The sequence below is a fragment of the Egretta garzetta genome, unplaced genomic scaffold (assembly GCF_000687185.1).
Source record: "Egretta garzetta isolate BGI_Z169 unplaced genomic scaffold, ASM68718v1 scaffold7, whole genome shotgun sequence".
Classification (NCBI taxonomy): domain Eukaryota; kingdom Metazoa; phylum Chordata; class Aves; order Pelecaniformes; family Ardeidae; genus Egretta; species Egretta garzetta.
This window is the reverse complement of record NW_009260350.1, coordinates 270,025-286,959: the sequence shown is the minus strand read 5'-3', so window position 1 is coordinate 286,959 and position 16,935 is coordinate 270,025. Positions and strand designations below refer to the sequence as shown.

Here is a 16,935-nt window from a genome sequence, read left to right as displayed (position 1 = left end):
GAACCGCTGTTTAAGCAAGGTCTGGTGCAAAGCAGCAATTCAGAACCCACCTTGGGGAAAAGAAGGCTTCTCTTGCCTGAGAATCTGAGAACAGGAAAGAAGAAAAGGAGAGATAGAATGAGGAAGAGGAGGGGAAAAAAGGAACAAAGAAAAAAGAAAGAGAAAAGTCAGGAAGAGTGAAGGAGAGAGAAGGTCCCCTGAATGTTACATCTCCAGCTCTCTGGAATGGGTTTTCTTTAATGCTAACAACTTGATATTTACTTTCCATTTAAATTTGAGATGTTGCTATAAATTATCAACCAGCCTCTTGTTCCCTTTGAGTTTATAACTAACTACCTGGGTTACTTATTGTTCAGGTAACAAAAGGGAGGTGAAAACGCCCTTAAAAAGTAACCTCAGAACTAAGAAAATGGGAAGCTGGCATGGAGACAGGACCCAGGCCCCTGTGGTTGAGATGAGCCAGGGAGAGGGGCTATGCTCAGACAGCAACAAACAACTGACAGCAAGAGAGCAAGATTTAAGAAGAAAGAAGTGAAAACTGTGTGACAAAAATTTGGAGACAGAGATTAGACCTTGGAGGACAAGAAAGGAATGGGGAAGACATCTTGTATCTGGGCAGAAAGGGAAGCCAAAAAAGCAGAAAACAGGCTTAGAGATAGAGAAGGAGAGCTTGAGCAAGGCAGACCCATTTCCGCAGTTGTGACTCACTGAAGCAATTGAGATTTTAGTGTCACTACCATCAGGAGAACTAGATTTAGGGTGAAATCCTACCCTCTGACAATCAATGACAGTCTTAGTGCCAGTGAAGGAGCAAAGGTTTTTAAGTTATGATGCCTTAGTCAATGGTGAAGGCTCCGCAGGTGGAACTATGTATTTGGGCAATGGCTCACAGGAAGGTTCAGCTGACCCACTGCTGTCACTTGTTCTGTGATGTAGCCTTGAGCCTAAAGGAATTGCCTCACTGATATTACAGCCTGTGTTCTGACAATGTACAGAGTAGCTAGGATTTCATGCAACTGTCCTATGAAATCATACTGCACTAAGATTCCCCTGCAAAGCGTCCTGCTTTGTCTCAAAAGACGCCAGAAAAACCACAGGGCTTTAACCACTGGTAGAAGAGACTCACAGATACTTCCTGCTTTATTCCTAGAACAAAAAGTGAGGATCTCAACAGGGGACACAAAAGTGACTCATGATTGGGGCACAGGAAGGAAATCAACATGTAACAGAGGTTTCCATCAGCGGTAACACAGTCCTTCCTCTTCCCATCTGAGCCAGAACTCAAATCTAAGAGACCAGAGGTTCCAAGTCGGAGCCTTTTCTCTTTTGTATAAGGACTTGTATAATGAATTCAGGGTGCAGGTGCTGGCTGGACTATCACAAATACAAAGGGTGAAGATCAGTCCTTGGTTTGGACAGCAGAATTAAAAATACACACTGGGGAAAGAAAAGCTTTCGTTAAGTTCAGCCGAATTTGAGGCTTCTGAAAGACAAAGACGGTTAAGGGAAGAAGCTAGAAAACAGAAGCCTCTACAGCAAGCATCCCATCCTAAGAGAGAAATTAATGATCCTATTTTAAGAAAGCAGGTTCTTCAGAAAGCTGTAGCTGACGCTGCTTCTGTCACACTTTAACTGCAGCAGAGCTTGCTCCTTGGACTATCCAGCCACTGGGAGAGAGGCTGCAGGGGAACAGAGATAAGGGTGTTTGTACTGAGAGAACAGGTGTGGACTTTGTCCTCCTTATCACTTTGCAGCCTCTAGCAACCTCCCGAGTCAACAACGCAACGAACAGTACGGTTGTTGCCTGTTGCTCAGACCTGTGCGTTCTCATGACAGTTCCTGCACAATCCCAGATACCGTTTTTGCCCCCATCGCTCCTTTGATGCTGGTGTTGGGTGTGACACCAGTGCATTTCTACAGCATGCAAAACACATCCACCAGGTATTTCACATAGAAAACACAGAAGGATGCGCTTTGTTAAAAACTGAGCCAAATTTTTTTCTGTAGAGAGACTCCTGCACTGTTTGGATCTAGACTGCCTGGTTTCACATCTTTATTTCTACTGTGATTTTTCAGCTCTGGTGAAATCAATACACACAAAGAAGTCAGGGTCATGTTTTCTCTACTTTCCTTAGGAACCTTCATGGATATTCTAATTGGAGATCCTAAAAATCAGAGATTCACATTCATTATGAAATACTGAATCAGATTAGCTTCTCAAGTTTTGTGAGTAGGTCTCAAATAGGTCTATTCCCTCAACTGTTATCCCAAAGGAGGGTGGCAATAGGAGGAATTAGTGGTCTGCCTGTTGTTCTTTACTGCATTTAGAAGCTTGAGCAGATCTAGATGTGAATCAGTGTGTTTGAATAACATGCAGCAGATGTGCAAGACCATAATCCTGGATGGTTCGGTGTATACATATGCATATATAGCTGTCATGTGACAGTGTGATGAAAGCCTGTTTTCATTTCTTGAGTCACTGCAAGGCAACCCAACCTGGATCAGAATCAGGGCATGAGATAGGTTCAGCATGATATCACAATGAATCTGTCTTGGAAAGCTAAGTACATCCACCCTGAGCACCTGTGCCTTAAAGAAAGGGGGACAGAGAAGAAAAAGCTATGTAGGGAATAGAGACATCAGCTCTGAAAAAGAGAGATCTCTAGTTCTAAAACATCCGACTGAATACTGAAATGCAACATCACTTCCCTCTTCTACCATTTCTCACTAGCAGCAGAAATGCTTTACATTCACATTACTTTCTAGCAGAAAGGTCCATTCCTTGCTCACATCACTGATCAGCACTTTCTATCATTTAGAGATGACAATTGCCTAGACAGAACAGGCCAAAACCTTGTATCCAAATGAGCACAGACAGCAAAGGCTATGGCCATGTACTGGGAAATTCCCTTGATAACCAAAGAGCCCCCTTCTAAGGGGAGACCAAAGTGCCTACAGAGAATAGTTTAAAGGAAGCTCTTGCTACACCTTTTGCACCTCATTTCTAATACCATGCAGTTTTTACCCTGAATGAAGAGTCAAAACTGAACAAGGTACCGCACTGAGGAACAGCTTTCCCTTAAGCAGCCAGTTAACCCTCTGGCCTCATCAAACAGAATGGTGATGACTGACACGCAAGGTGCACCCCAGGAGGTACTAGTGCACTTCCTTGGAATCCAAGTCTGCTGAGTGCAGGTGTTAGATCTCTTTCTCCTGAGAATTGTTTTCTGCTCCTTCCAGAGAGGATCCCTGGCGAGTAGCAAAGATGGTCAAATCCTACCTCCAGCAGCACAACATCCCTCAGCGTGAGGTGGTGGACACTACAGGTCTGAACCAATCTCACCTCTCACAACACCTCAACAAGGGCACTCCCATGAAGACCCAAAAAAGGGCAGCCCTCTACACCTGGTATGTCCGCAAGCAGCGAGAGGTGGCCCAGCGTAAGTATGGCAACAACTGTTCTCCTATCTCAATTTCATAAAGGCCTCTGCTCTCCCTTGCTAATCCTTACTACCTATTTTTATCAAGGAAAAATGGAAGGAAAAGCCACTTCTGGCAGGAAGCTTAGAGAAGTCTAGGTCAGTTGGTGAGGTGAACCAAACAGTACATGGAAAAACACTCCCTCGTGAAGCAGCCTGCAGTCACCCATGCACCCTCCATTCGGCTAAAGAAAAGCAAACTATTTACTCTCCATTTGCAATTAGAGTTCTATACCCATCCTCAGCCTAAAGCAGTGTAGTAGACAGATGACAGAGAGAGAATTGCTGCCCAAGAACTACTCTTTTGCAATTTCAGCTAAAGCAAAGGTTACTCTAGCTGCAAAAAGCAGCAGGCTGCAGTACTCACTGTGAAAAAACACTGTGGGCTACGACCTCATGTGAAAAACCACTGTGGGCTACCAACTCACGTCCTCTAAGCCTCTTTATTACAGGCACCCACTGGGAACCCATCCCTGCAGCATGCACTTCTACATTCATGAACCCGTCTGGAATCTGTCTTTCTTACTTTTGTATTGGTGGGTTGCAAGTAAAATGAGACATCTGGCCATTGGATGGTTTTGGAAAGCAGGACTCCAGTCATGCTTGCTTCTAAACTCAGCTGCATTTGCTTTCACTACTGCAAGGTGGGAGCAGAGATGCAATGCATGCAAGAGAAAGGACAGATAAATATGGTCCTGCTAGGAACATCTTACCAGTTTTAGCAGATTATGGTACTTTATTTCCACTCCATTTAGATTCAGCCCTCCATCTTGTATGAGATATTCTCCAGAAGCGAGCTGCATTGGGGTCTGCTAGGCACCCAAGTAGACAGAACTGTTGGAAATGCTTCCAGAAAGCAAATTCCCTTGCCCCTTTGTGCCTGCAGAATTCACACACGCTGGCCAGGGTATCCTGACAGAGGAGCCCATGGGAGATGACCTGCCCACCAAGAAGGGAAGAAGAAACCGCTTTAAGTGGGGTCCTGCCTCACAACAGATCCTGTTCCAAGCCTATGAGAGACAGAAAAACCCCAGCAAAGAAGAGAGAGAGGCACTGGTGGAAGAGTGTAACAGGTAAAGATGGGTGTCTAGCTTTGAGGAAGAGAGGCACAGCAAGGCCCCTCTGTGTTCTTGGTGTTTGCTAGCGCCTATGAGAGGCAGGCTAACGGTACAGCAGTGGATGTCACCACTGACACCAGCCACATTTGAATGAAATGCCACAACCAAGCATTTGCGGTCCACAAAGGATCAGTAATGCCTCATGTCTTACTACACCTGGCAGGATTCTTCCAGCATGCCAAGACCACAGGCACCTTGGGGCTGCAGACTTACTCTGTCTCTCTAAGCCCAGCTCAGCAAGGCTCTTCTTGTGCTTTATCCCAACAGAGCAGAGTGTATTCAGAGAGGTGTTTCCCCATCTCAAGCCCAGGGACTGGGCTCAAACCTGGTGACAGAGGTCAGAGTTTACAACTGGTTTGCCAATCGCAGGAAGGAGGAGGCTTTCCGGCACAAGCTGGCCATGGACACCTTCAGTGGACCACAGCCCACCTCTGCTCCTCCTTTAACTTCTCACAACTCTTCCTCCCTCCAGCCACCATCTGCTCTCTCACCCAGCAAAGTTCACGGTAAGAAACAACTAGAGGGAGACCTGAAAGAGACACCAGTGAACCTACCCAAACTCAGTCACCAGAACTATCTCCCAAGTCCAGCCCTTTAGGAGGTGAATCTACAGACAGAAAAAGCAGACATGCTCCAAGTGAAGAGCACCAGTGACAAAGAGACCATGTCTCCGAGTGAGGAGAGTGGCTAGAATAGCAAGGGTGACAAAGTTCAATAACAAAACTTTCAGCCAAATCTCCTCACTCCTTGACATCCTGCACTCCCTCATGGCTGGCAGGCAGCAATCCCCTTTCAAGAAGCCATCCACTGGCTGCCATCACAAGTCAGTTCTGTATCCTTTCACTCATGTATATGCCTCCTAGTCTTTCCAATACATATCAGCACCATCGGACTCTATGACTGAGTTTTCAGGCATCAAGAGAGGTCATTCTCCATCCAAAAAGAGCAGAGCTATTTTCAGCTTCACAGGCTATAGCTGGCAGTTGCTCTCTCTCTGAGATGATCTTGCTGAGACTCTATCCTCCCTACACCCACATCCAGAAGGGTGGTTTCTAGTGAACCCTGATTGCTCTCTGCAGCACACACAGCCATAGCTTAAAGTCAGTATTTGAGGAAGCAGTTGTACCAAGTTACAGGGGAAAGCCAGGGCAGGGTGGCAAGAATGTCTGTTCCCCTACTACCCACCTTGTCTCTGCCTCAAACATCTAAAGGGAAGCACCTGCAAAGGAAACTGAATTTAGTGCTTGCCAGAGTTTCTCAGTTTCTCACTTTTGACCGCCAGTTTCCCTCCTGTTGTGATGCAGGAGTGAGGTACAGCCAGCAGCCAGCCAGCGAGGCAGAGTCCTCCAGCAGCAACCACCACGGGAACAGCTCCATGGTGACCACCCAAACCATCCTGCATCAGGTTTCTCCCCCTGGACTGGAGCCCAGCCAGAACCTACTGAGCACAGACACTAAGCTGGTAAGTGATGCAGACTTAAATTGTGGTGACTGGAGGACATCAGGTCCTCTGCCTGTGGTCACAACATGGATTATTTAGAAGTAGTTTTTCCTAGAATACTCCTAAACCCCACCTCTTTATAGAGATATTACTTAGCCACTTTGCACTGACCATTGTAACATGACCAGTCCTGAGATACATGTGCCCTCTAGACTGCTGGGTATTAGAACATGAAAGCAAGAAGCATAGCCATTTCCTTAAGATCAGTCAAAACAGACTGTTCTGAAAAACTACAGCTCAAGGTATGACTTGATTTCCTTCTTCAAAGGAAACCCAGTTCTCTCTTCCTTTCCCCAGTGAGATTCTCGTCATCTCATCTCCAACTCTCATTTGAACTCTACATATCTCAAAATAGCTAATTAGACACCAATGGGATTAACAGAACAGAGACCCATACTTATATCTATCTTACCTGTAAAAATTAAGCTCGACAGCCTGTATGCAGCACATACCATTGAGACATTTACTAGGTATCTAGATGGTAGCAATCTGCCTTCTCAAAGCAAATTTCCTTTTGAGAGTTGACCAAACCTTTTCCCACATAATTAGTAATGAAGCACTAGAACTACATGACTGATCATTTTCAGTTTGCACATGTTCCCTTGCTTACAGGGAAACAGTTGGCAGAAGTTTGCATTAGTGCATACTGGCCTTGAGGCAGTTAAGTTCACTAAAAATGAGCATGACTTAAATCTCATCAGTCACTCACTTTGCTGGCTTTCTGGTCTTTTTCTGAAGAACAGTATCTTTCATGAGGTGCTGAAAAACTTCTACAGCTGTCTTCTAAAATTGCTATCAAGGTGATTCATCCCACTGTTTAATCTATTGGTGCTTACTCTTACTAAAGATTCCTTACAGCTTTTTGTGTGAGGGGAGAAAAAAAAGTATAATCTAAAGCATAGAACTTTCTCTATCAGCCAAATTATTAGAATGCTATTTTGCTGTTCCACAGTACTTCGACTACAGGTCTCCAAAGGACTTTGCAAACTCAAAACCCCATTAGAGCACAGACACAGGTTACGTTATTCATTTTAGAGGCTGAGGAAACAGTCAAGTTATTAAATTTCTCAATGCCTGAAGGACAGACTGAATCAGCAAGACACCCAAGCACAGAACAGTCCTGTTCTATCTAACAGGTATGTTTCCTCTCTAACAGCAGGGAACTGCCAGGTAATGAAGAACATACTCTATGAGAAAAAGCTCTAAGGAAACTTTTCAGCAACTCCTTTAAAATCTCAATCAAAAAAACCCACCGGCCACTAAGAGACACTTGCTGGGAGAAAGGGAAATTACAGGCATTTCTCAGAGGAAATGATGAACAAGAAAAGAGGAACTCCTGGATTCTGTGCTGAACTCTGCAGCTAAAACTACTATGTAAAATTACCTGAGCCCTTTAATTTCTCTGAGCATCGACTTCTACACTCAGCTGTAAAACAGAAGATAAGCTTTCCCTATACAGAATGCAGTGGGACTAATCTCATTCTTGTTTGTAAAACCCTTACGATTTCTTAAACATGAAAGAACTAAACCAGCAAGGATTTACTCTTAGTATTTCAACAGCTGACCTTTGCTAGTTAATTGATGAGGAAGGGAAACTGCAGACAAGCCATTGTGAAGTCTTTATAGTTAGCAAGTGGTCAGAGCAGGCAGGCAGAGGGACATTTATCACAGCTTTGGGACTTGCCATACTCAACCTTCTGCAGATGGCATTTTCACAGTCCTCCTTTCACACAGGTCTCGGCTCCTGGAGGAACTCTCCCTCCTGTCAGCACCCTGACCGCCTTGCACAGCCTAGAGCAAAATCCACATGCACTGAGCCAGCAAACTCAGAACCTTATCATGGCATCACTGCCAGGTGTAATGGCAATTGGAGCTGGTGAAACCTCATCCCTAGCACCAGCATTCACCAACACAGGTGCCTCCACCCTGGTGATAGGTGAGTAGTGTTCTGTAATGACTCTGCTTGTAATTGTTAGAATTACCTGCCTCATTTTCAGAGACAAAAGTAGTAATTTGGCAGTGATATGAACCTGGGGAAATTGTCACAAACACTAAGGACCTTCAGCAGCACTACTTAGAAGTACCAATGGAATTAAGGGACAGATGTTCCTTATTCATGTTAGAATTAAGTTACACACAAACCCACATCTTAACAGCCAGGGACTTTTGCAATCTATTCCTGTGCCAATGTTTTGTTCTGCTGCTCTGCATCTTCCCAAATATAAATGTAATACTTCCTTAGAAGTATGAAAATTGAAGCATGTTCATAGTGCTTGAAAGACAAAACATCCCATTCTACTTCCTGCAAAGAGCAGCATATGCCTTTGGAACCCACAGCAGTAATTACCATTTTTTTTAATATTTTTCACTTTGACAGCTTTTCTGGACTTTTGTGAGATTTCTTTTCATTCCAAGACTAGTCTACTGCCAAAGTGTATCTCATTAGATAAAAGCAGATAAAATGTATACTCTCCTCTTACATTTCCACAGTGGAAATCTCTCAGTGCTGGAAAAACTTGCTGATTTACGGGAACAGGGTCTGGACAGTCATGGGAAATGAGTAGTAATGTGTGAAACCTTCTCCCTCTTTCTCACTGGTCAAAATTTGGCAGCCCAAGCAAGATGAGCTTAAACTCCGTTTCATGCAGCTGGACAGCTACAGCATAGTTCTCTCTGTTGCCAACAGCTTCATAAAAAAAGAATAAAATGAACTGGACATGAGATGATGCTCTGAGTTTACATCTGAGCAAGGCCTCCCCAGTGGAACTCTGTATCAGGTTATCACTAAACTGGAAAGTGACCTATACTGGTACACAAGGATGCACACAGGAACAAAGACTGGAAGACAGAGGTGGTTTTATGGTACCTGTCTACACTGTACATTTTGCACACTCCCACTTCAATTTCACAGGCGTGAAATCTATTCATAATCACAGATAGCAAACAGAACACCTGAAAAGCAGGATCCAAGATCACCCTGTGACAACAGGCCTGCCACAATGGCTATTTCAGACGTTCCTATTGCAGAGCAGCCACACTCATCCCACAGTGTGTGATACTACTATCATCAGTCCTTGTATTTCAGGCCTGGCCTCAACCCAGCCCCAGAGTGTACCTGTAATAAACAGCATGGGGAGCAGCCTCACTACCCTGCAGCCCGTCCAGTTCTCCCAGCAACTGCACCCATCCTACCAGCAGCCCCTCATGCAGCAGGTCCAGAGCCACATCAACCAGAGCCCCTTCATGGCTACCATGGCCCAGATACAGAACCCTCACGGTAAGAACGTGAACTCATTTGCTCAAGCAAACCAAAATATAAAGGCTCCATTCTGGAGCATTTGCTGGGTCCTCGGGCTTGCAGCACTCTGTTTTCCTCTTCTATTATTGTTCCTTTAATTATGAAATTATTTTGCCCTTGCATTCATCTCCCTGTCCCTCCACTCCCACTGTTTCAGAGACAGACAGCAGGTCCACGTGCATGAGGAAAAGAACTCAGCCAAACTAATCTCATGCAAAGCTCCAGCATCCACATGATCTTGTTTTCTTTCATGCACAGCTCTCTACGGCCCCAAGTCTGAAGTGGCCCAATACACACATACAGGCATCTTACCACAAACCATGGTGATAACAGATACAGCCAATCTCAGCGCCCTGACTAACCTGACACCAACTAAACAGGTAACAGCCTTTAGCACATGCATTTGTTCCCCTACCTTAGAACTGCACCAGTCTGCAGGTAGCTCCTTGTTTGTCAAAGAGTTTTTGGGTGTGTGGTCTATGCCATCCCAGCAGGATGATCTTTCTTATCGCCTCACCTTGCTGGTACCAGCTGCAATACTGGAGGCATTAGAGCAAGCTCTTCACTGCATCATTAAGGAGGATTTAATCTCCTTGGAAACAGCACCTGCTCACTCTGCTCTTGTGCCTTGTAGAAACCAGGCACTGTTAACTTTCTTTTCTCTAGGCATTCACATCTGACTCAGAGACTCACACAGAGTCTGGGATGCATACACCAGTGTCACAGGCGCCAACGATACATTTACAGAACCAAGACACAACCATCCAGCACCTTCAGCCAGGCCCTCGCCTCACCTCAAGCCCTGCTGGTAAGAGCAGCAGCCACTATTATAAACCATGTATTGCCATTTCTCTTGCCAACACTGTAAAACCCAGACAGGAAATGGTAACTGGGGCTCACTGTTCACTAGTGTCCAGAGGGGTTTGAAAAGCTGGTACAAGGAAAGGATTCAGAGCACAGTCTGTGCAGGCTGTACAGACTGTGGACCCTTCTTCAGAATCCAGAAAGGAAAATAACCTTAAAAATATTGACAACAATCAGTGTCCATGCACAGCCAATCCTGCAGGCAGCAGTTTTCAGGGCTGAAAAGCCCAAGACTCCCTCATGAAGAGACTGCAGCTGGACGTTCCCAGTTCTAAGACAAGAACTAAGACATTAACAATCAACTAGAATCCTCAGATCTGAACTCCCTGATGCCATCAATGCTTTCAGGCTAGCTTTGTACTTGAGCTAGGTATATGATGGCACACAAAATAGAAGGAGTTATGCCTCTATGCCAGGAGGTTTTAGTCATGCTAGAAATGTGTGTGCACACATAAAGGGACTGCAGTAAGAATTTGTACTTAACTTCTGTCTGTGCCTTTGACAGTGTCTTCCAGCAGCCTGGTGCTGTACCAAAGCTCTGACTCCACCAACAGCCACAGTCAGCTGCTGCCATCCACTCACAATGTCATCGAGACCTTCATCTCCACGCAGATGGCATCCTCCACTCAGTAATCAAGACAGCTAGCTCAAGGGTGACTGCCATGACCAACCTGTCAGGTGCAACTCCATCTGTGTTTGCCATCACTATCACCACTGCCTTTCATGGGAAGGAAAGCCTGCTGCACTCAGCCGGCCCCCAGCCCCTACTGCCTCACACAAATCCCTTACTCAGCTGCCTCCATGAGAGAAGAAGTCTCAGGTTCAAGACAGAAACCGTGGAAAGATGATGCTGGCACTGCTAAAATCCACTGCCCCCCCAAAAAACCAAGCAAACCCAAACCCGAGCCAGCCTAGAACGACCAGACATCCTTTCATAGCTGCCCAAGAAGGGATCCCATCAAGATAGGGACCTGAATGCAATATGGCAAAAATGCCACGGCATGGATGGGACTTTCATCTGCCCAGCCTTCATCGAGCTGGGCCTGTACAAACCTGCCAACACCAGGCTAAGCCATGCAGGAAAGAGCAAAGCTGAGCTGCCAAAAGAGACACCATCTTTAAAACCCTCACCTCCTTTGCTTTAAAGAAGCACCAATGGGAACTATGAGAAATAACAGTACCTTGGAGGCAAGGGTGCAAACCTCGTTCCTGACTGCAATGAAAATCACCAAGAAACATATTCAGGAATGGCTTGGCACAAACCTGTCAGTGTGGGATCACTGACTACAAGCTACGAGTCCTTTAATTAACTACAAAAATACCAAACATTCCCAGTTAAAAAATGACCTGCTCTAAAATCATGCTATCCTAGTGGAAATGGCTTGGTTATTTTTGATATAGCTCTGCTTTGTTTTAAATGCAGAAATTAAAGTTTAACAGCAGCAAGCAGATTCCAGTTCTCTGCATTAACCATGTAGATTCTCACCTCGTGCATCTTGCTGAGTGAGCCGGGAGATGGCATCTCCACAAGCCCCTGAGACCGCACAACACCTGGGAGGTTCCCATGCTCCACAAAGAGCAGCAGTTCCTTTAGTTGTTCCCAATAAAGATGTCAGCTCGGATTAATTTTACAGAACACAGTTCATTCTTAGCTTCCCTGTAGGCTAGATTCTGTAGTTCTTGATATGCAAATAATTACCCTGGGGTCCAAGAGTCTTGCTTGCACTAAATGAAGGGGTTTAGCCCTAAAGATCTACTTATATAATTTCTCTTCTAATTATTCCTCTCTTCTCTATTTACTCTCAACCTTCACATCACTGATACGTCACTAGCCAGACACGAAAAAAGCCCTAATTAAAATGTTTTTGTCATTGTGACTGACATAGAGCTATTCTTTCAACTGTAAAATGGATGAAAATCCTTGAGACTAGAAAGTGCTCAAGACTCTTAAAAGTTTGAGATAAGGGAGAATTAAAAAAGAAAAAGCCCAACAGCAAACTCTTCAGTTATCATATCTGGAAATTTCAAAATTGCAGGTGTCCATTACAGTTTGTATTGATATGATCTTCCTTTAGATACTATCAAACATTAGAGACTAATTTCAGTTACTAGATTCTCTGAGGAATTTTATCCTACAGTTGTTTCCTGATCTCTCATGTGCATCATTTGCAAATATGTGTAACTTCCAGTTAGCATAAAAATAATCAAAAAAAGTCAAAAGATAATTTTTAGACCACTATGCATTTGAAACCCCAGGTGCTAGCCTCAGTATACTGAAGTTTTAACTGGCTGTAAGACAAGTAACTTCTGCTGGCACATTCAGTTAGATTACAAGCCAATTTTCTACTTAGCCTTTCAATTTTTGGATGCCAACTGTGTTTTCTTGATTAAAAACCAGCAAGGATCTTACAGTAAGAAACATTTTGGGTTTTCCCACGCTCAAAGAGCAACAGTTCACTATTTTGGTTTCTCTAATCTGGCTTTCTGGTCTCTTGAATAGGGCAATTGAGTTAGAGCTACTGAAACCAAACAATCTTAAAAACAGAAGAAGAGTATTTATCCAGTAACAGGTCATTGCCTGAAATACTGGAGATGAAGTACAAACAGACTAAGATCCATACTGAAAACTACCAAACCCCACTGTATTTCAGAGAAACAAAAGTCACAATCAACCAAAATAAGGACTGAAACGCGGTGACTTTTGAGTTAGGCTTAAGTCCTTGCTGTAGCAATCTCACAGCATTGATCATCGAGCAACTAAAGAGCCAGCTTCAGCCATCTTTATCTCTGATGAGGGAGCCATCTGAACACAGCGAGAAAGCCACTGTCGTACAAAACCTGCCATGTTAAATAAGACTAATAGTGTAGTAGAATTTAACAACATAAATGCCATAGAAAACTATACATGAAAAAGATTTCAAAGGACACAATTTGAACAGAACTACCTATTTGTAACAACCCTGAAATAAGCTCACTGCACACTGTTTATATGCAGGGGCCCTGGAGAGGTGCAGATTACTGAGGGAATAGTAACACGGCAGGTTTCAACAACAGATTGTTATGATGATCACAGGAAAAAAAATAAGGGGGCCCCAATATCTGACAGGATGCTTTTGATAAATGAGTCTCCCACAGGCTGGAGTTATTCTTAGAAGGCATCTAGGAGGAGGCAAAAAGAAAAAGGAGTTGATCACCTGTTGCCATGTAAACCAAATTCAATTCATCATATACTTTCTCCAGAACACAAGATTTGGTTTCGTGATGTGAAAGACCAGACCAGGAGGGATGCAGCTATGATTATATCCCTCTGTCACGCAAGTCTGTGCACAGTATTTAATCCTTTTACACTAGGTCTGCATAAGCAGCAGCATAGATAACTGCTGTGCTAGGAGAACAATGTTCCCTTCCCCAAGGGATGCCAACAACATAGGAAGTCACTTAATTAGACTCTCAGGCCACTGAGCTTTTAGAACAGAAGCTTTGCCAATTAATTTTCCCTCATCTGCAACAACTCTTTTTGTTAGGTTTTTTTTCCGGCACCCTTCATCCATCACAATCACCTGCCGTTTGCAGAGCAAAATTTTCATTCTCTTTTTTTCTTTTTCTTTTTCTTCTTCACAACTCCTGGCAACATTGAGTTCTCTGTATGACTGCTGTCCTGTCTCTCATGCTCTCCATTTGCAGACACCAACTGTGGCAAATCTTTGCTGCTCTGGTCACGCTCTGCTGGGTCTATTATATTCTCTTCAATATTGTTCTCTCCCCTAATTTTCTTTTTCTTCTTTTTTTTCTGGCTGTGCTCCACATAACCCTGACTCTGATCCTGGCTGGAATCCTGGGACAGTGCAGGAAAAGCACTTTGCTTCAGAATGTCTGCAGCTGACACAGCAGCCTCCTGGTACTTTTGCCACTCCTGGTCACTGTCCGTGTCACTGGAAAGGTAACAAAAGGAAAGGGAGTTATGCTACACTTTTGCCTTGAATTCACCCAGAGCACAAACAGCAGAGTAATCTAAGATGAGAACACTTGATAAACACCCAGTGGCTCTGGGAACTCCAACACAAGTTGCTAGCATTTATCCAGTTTGAAGGCTGAGGTATTCTTTACACATACTAGGAGGGGAAAGAACATCTCACACACACACTTCTAGTTCCCCAACACTAAAAAAAAGAAACAAAAAGAATCTGCTCTAGTCAAATATAGGACTCATAATACACACTTCTCAAGCTCTTCAGCTTCCCATTCCCTTCCGAGAGTCCCAGCTGCATCTGAAATGTGGGATGTAATAGTACTTCAGGAGCAAAGCAGCTGACAACACCTCACCTGGAGCTAGATGGCTGTCTCCTCCTTGCTGCAAGGCAAGGCTCCAACTTCCCAGAGTCTCCTGGGACAGAGGAAGAGAAGAGGCGAAAACCTGAAATATGTAAAAGGGAATTTTAGCCACGATATAGAACAGAGATGAAACTAATCAACAGCAATCTCACTGGGAAGCCTCACTGCTGTTATTGTATTGCTATAGTGCTTGACAGCAACTATTTGAGACTACCCAAGAAGAGTTAGGGCACAGAGATCACAGCTTCAAAGTAACAGCCTTCACAGATGGTAACAGAAATTCTTCTATTGCAAATGTTTATTAGTCAGTTGGGTGTACAACTGGCAATGGACAGGATCCATCCCACTTGTCATCATTTAACTAACAATGTCACAAAACAGCCACAACGGTTACGACTAGAACTCACCATCATCTGCAGAGTCAGACTGTTGCACAAAAGTTTGTGAAGGTCCTGATGAGTCCTTCAAGACAGTGATGAAACTAAACAGAAAAGCCCAATCAGATCTTAAGACAGGTTTGTGCAAACTGAGCTAAAGTTATGTATTTCTAGGAGACAAAACTATAGGGAGATATTACATAGCTTCTTTCTTTTTCCTTCATGAAGCTGTCTCACCTCCCAGCTCCCAGAGCAGACCATGCCTTCTCTCCTTATCAAAGCACACCACAAGAATGACTTAAAAGCAGCATTTCTAAAGCCAACTCTGAACACCAGGAATTCTAGTTCACCAGGGTCATATTTACACAATGAATAAAGACAGTGGCAGCCCCATCAGAGGCATACTGCCAGCACAACCCTGAATCAGGTATTGGTTTAGGTTGTAAGAATAAATTAAAGAGTCTCATGCTGGCCTTCAAATGATTAAAGTGCTAAGGTACCCAAATTCTACTTTTTCCTCCCCATAACCCATTCACCACAGAGGCAAATGCAGAGGGACTCTTTACCAGAAGAGCAGAGCGCGTGGGCCAGGTTAGTTCACAGAACATTGGAAGTTTGCATTAAATACAGGAATGAAGGAGACAAGAAGAGAAACAACTGCTCCATATCCAGGTTGCACTCAGATCTTGAATTTCCTGGGTTTAGCATGCAAAAGCAGCAGTGTACTAGACCCATGGAACAAACTTCTTTAGTAATGCTTGCTGATACCTGTCTAGCATTGCTCCCAGTTTCTTCGCAACATGTGCTCTGAACTCTGGTGTCGTCTGTAGCTCATTTCCATCGTCATCATGATTGTTCACCTCACGCCTGTTTAAATTAAGAATAATGATTATCTCTTTCAAGGCCGATAACATCAGGTGCTCTCGCCCAAACAGGAGATAAGGGACTGTAAAATCCCCTACTCTCTAGTAATCAATTCTTACTTGATAGGGAAGACTGCTAAGAAAGATGGAAAATAGCTCAGTAGTAACAGCTCAGTTCCCAAGAGAGAGCTAAACATTATTTAGTCATCTCCACCATAGTTTGTAATTGGATCATTTTCCTCATTGCAATAGCCTACAAAAGCAAATAAGTTATGTCAGGACATCCCTTCTCTTGCATATAGTTCCTGCTTATGTTGCCACAATTCATGCAAAATCTGTCCCAGGAGAAAGGACTTTATTAAGTTGCCTGCCTGACAGCCTGTGAAACTGAGCCTACAGAAATGCTGCAAACCAAGGCTCCCAGTTCAGGCATTGCTTTCCAGCCGACAAGTGCTTGCCTTTGCAATTGCAATGGTTTTTGAAGAAAAACATTTTTTTTATATGTAACTACTAATTTCTTCATAGGACACTTGCACAGTTGGGAGATTTCTGAAACTTGGAACTAATGCTGTAACCGATGGCAGTAGTAAATTTTCAGCTTCTATATTCCCCAGCTGCTAGAGGGATGAGGAATGTACTTAAAAAACCTATTAGCTCTTTCAGATTTAAGCATCATTTCAGATTAAGGTCAGATTAATTCCTAAAGCAGAATAGGCCCTTCCAGTAGGAAGTATCACAAGGCATTAACTGCAAGTCACACAAACACAACATACATTTATTTTTTTCTTCAGTGAAACGTAAGTCTGAAACTAGAAGCAAAAATACCTTAGGCTAGGCTGAGCAGGCTGTAACCGATCCTTTTTAAAGCCACCTGACAAAGGAAGAAGTTAAGGCAAGTTTAACAGACAGTGACCAGCATCTCTTTAATCCCCCTTCTGTCACATGTGATTTTATAGCATAAAGAATCATGCTTGAAAGACAATCCACGCCCACCTGCGGGGGAACACAGGTGCGAGGGTAAAGGGAAACTTCCCATGGGCCAGGCTGCAGCAGATCCCCTGCCTGGGAAGGGGCTCTAGCCCCGGCGGGAGGCCGCGCACCGC

The 16,935-nt window shown here is 44.0% G+C and overlaps 2 protein-coding genes across 7 annotated transcripts in view; one reads left to right on the top strand and one right to left on the bottom strand.

Moving 5' to 3' along the window:
- HNF1A (HNF1 homeobox A) overlaps positions 1 to 10,910 on the top strand; it is a 23,535-nt gene extending 12,625 nt beyond the window's left edge. For 2 of the 3 annotated variants that reach the window (XM_035898279.1, XM_035898278.1), the window contains 7 exons: positions 3,241 to 3,440; positions 4,366 to 4,552; positions 4,865 to 5,103; positions 5,902 to 6,059; positions 7,833 to 8,034; positions 9,184 to 9,375; positions 9,655 to 10,161. In XM_035898279.1, the coding sequence (XP_035754172.1) occupies positions 3,266 to 3,440; positions 4,366 to 4,552; positions 4,865 to 5,103; positions 5,902 to 6,059; positions 7,833 to 8,034; positions 9,184 to 9,375; positions 9,655 to 10,076 (1,575 nt within the window). In that variant the 5' untranslated portion in view covers positions 3,241 to 3,265 and the 3' untranslated portion in view covers positions 10,077 to 10,161. Of the gene's footprint in view, positions 1 to 3,240; positions 3,441 to 4,365; positions 4,553 to 4,864; positions 5,104 to 5,901; positions 6,060 to 7,832; positions 8,035 to 9,183; positions 9,376 to 9,654; positions 10,205 to 10,765 lie in introns of those variants that run through there. The other variant, XM_009642823.2, reaches the window with a different exon arrangement.
- Positions 1 to 16,901, bottom strand: part of CUNH12orf43 (chromosome unknown C12orf43 homolog) — a 24,711-nt gene extending 7,810 nt beyond the window's left edge. For 2 of the 4 annotated variants that reach the window (XR_004842514.1, XM_035898280.1), the window contains exons 1-6: positions 16,826 to 16,901; positions 16,658 to 16,703; positions 15,738 to 15,836; positions 15,000 to 15,073; positions 14,584 to 14,674; positions 13,821 to 14,192 (exon numbers count right to left, since the gene is read on the bottom strand). Coding sequence is in view for 3 of the 4 variants with exons in the window: in XM_035898280.1 (XP_035754173.1) it covers positions 13,844 to 14,192; positions 14,584 to 14,674; positions 15,000 to 15,073; positions 15,738 to 15,836; positions 16,658 to 16,703; positions 16,826 to 16,868 (702 nt within the window). In the remaining variant the exon portion in view is untranslated. Of the gene's footprint in view, positions 1 to 6; positions 85 to 13,334; positions 13,420 to 13,820; positions 14,193 to 14,583; positions 14,675 to 14,999; positions 15,074 to 15,737; positions 15,837 to 16,657; positions 16,704 to 16,825 lie in introns of those variants that run through there. The other 2 variants (XM_035898282.1, XM_035898281.1) reach the window with 2 other exon arrangements.
- Positions 16,902 to 16,935: the final 34 nt, after the last annotated feature.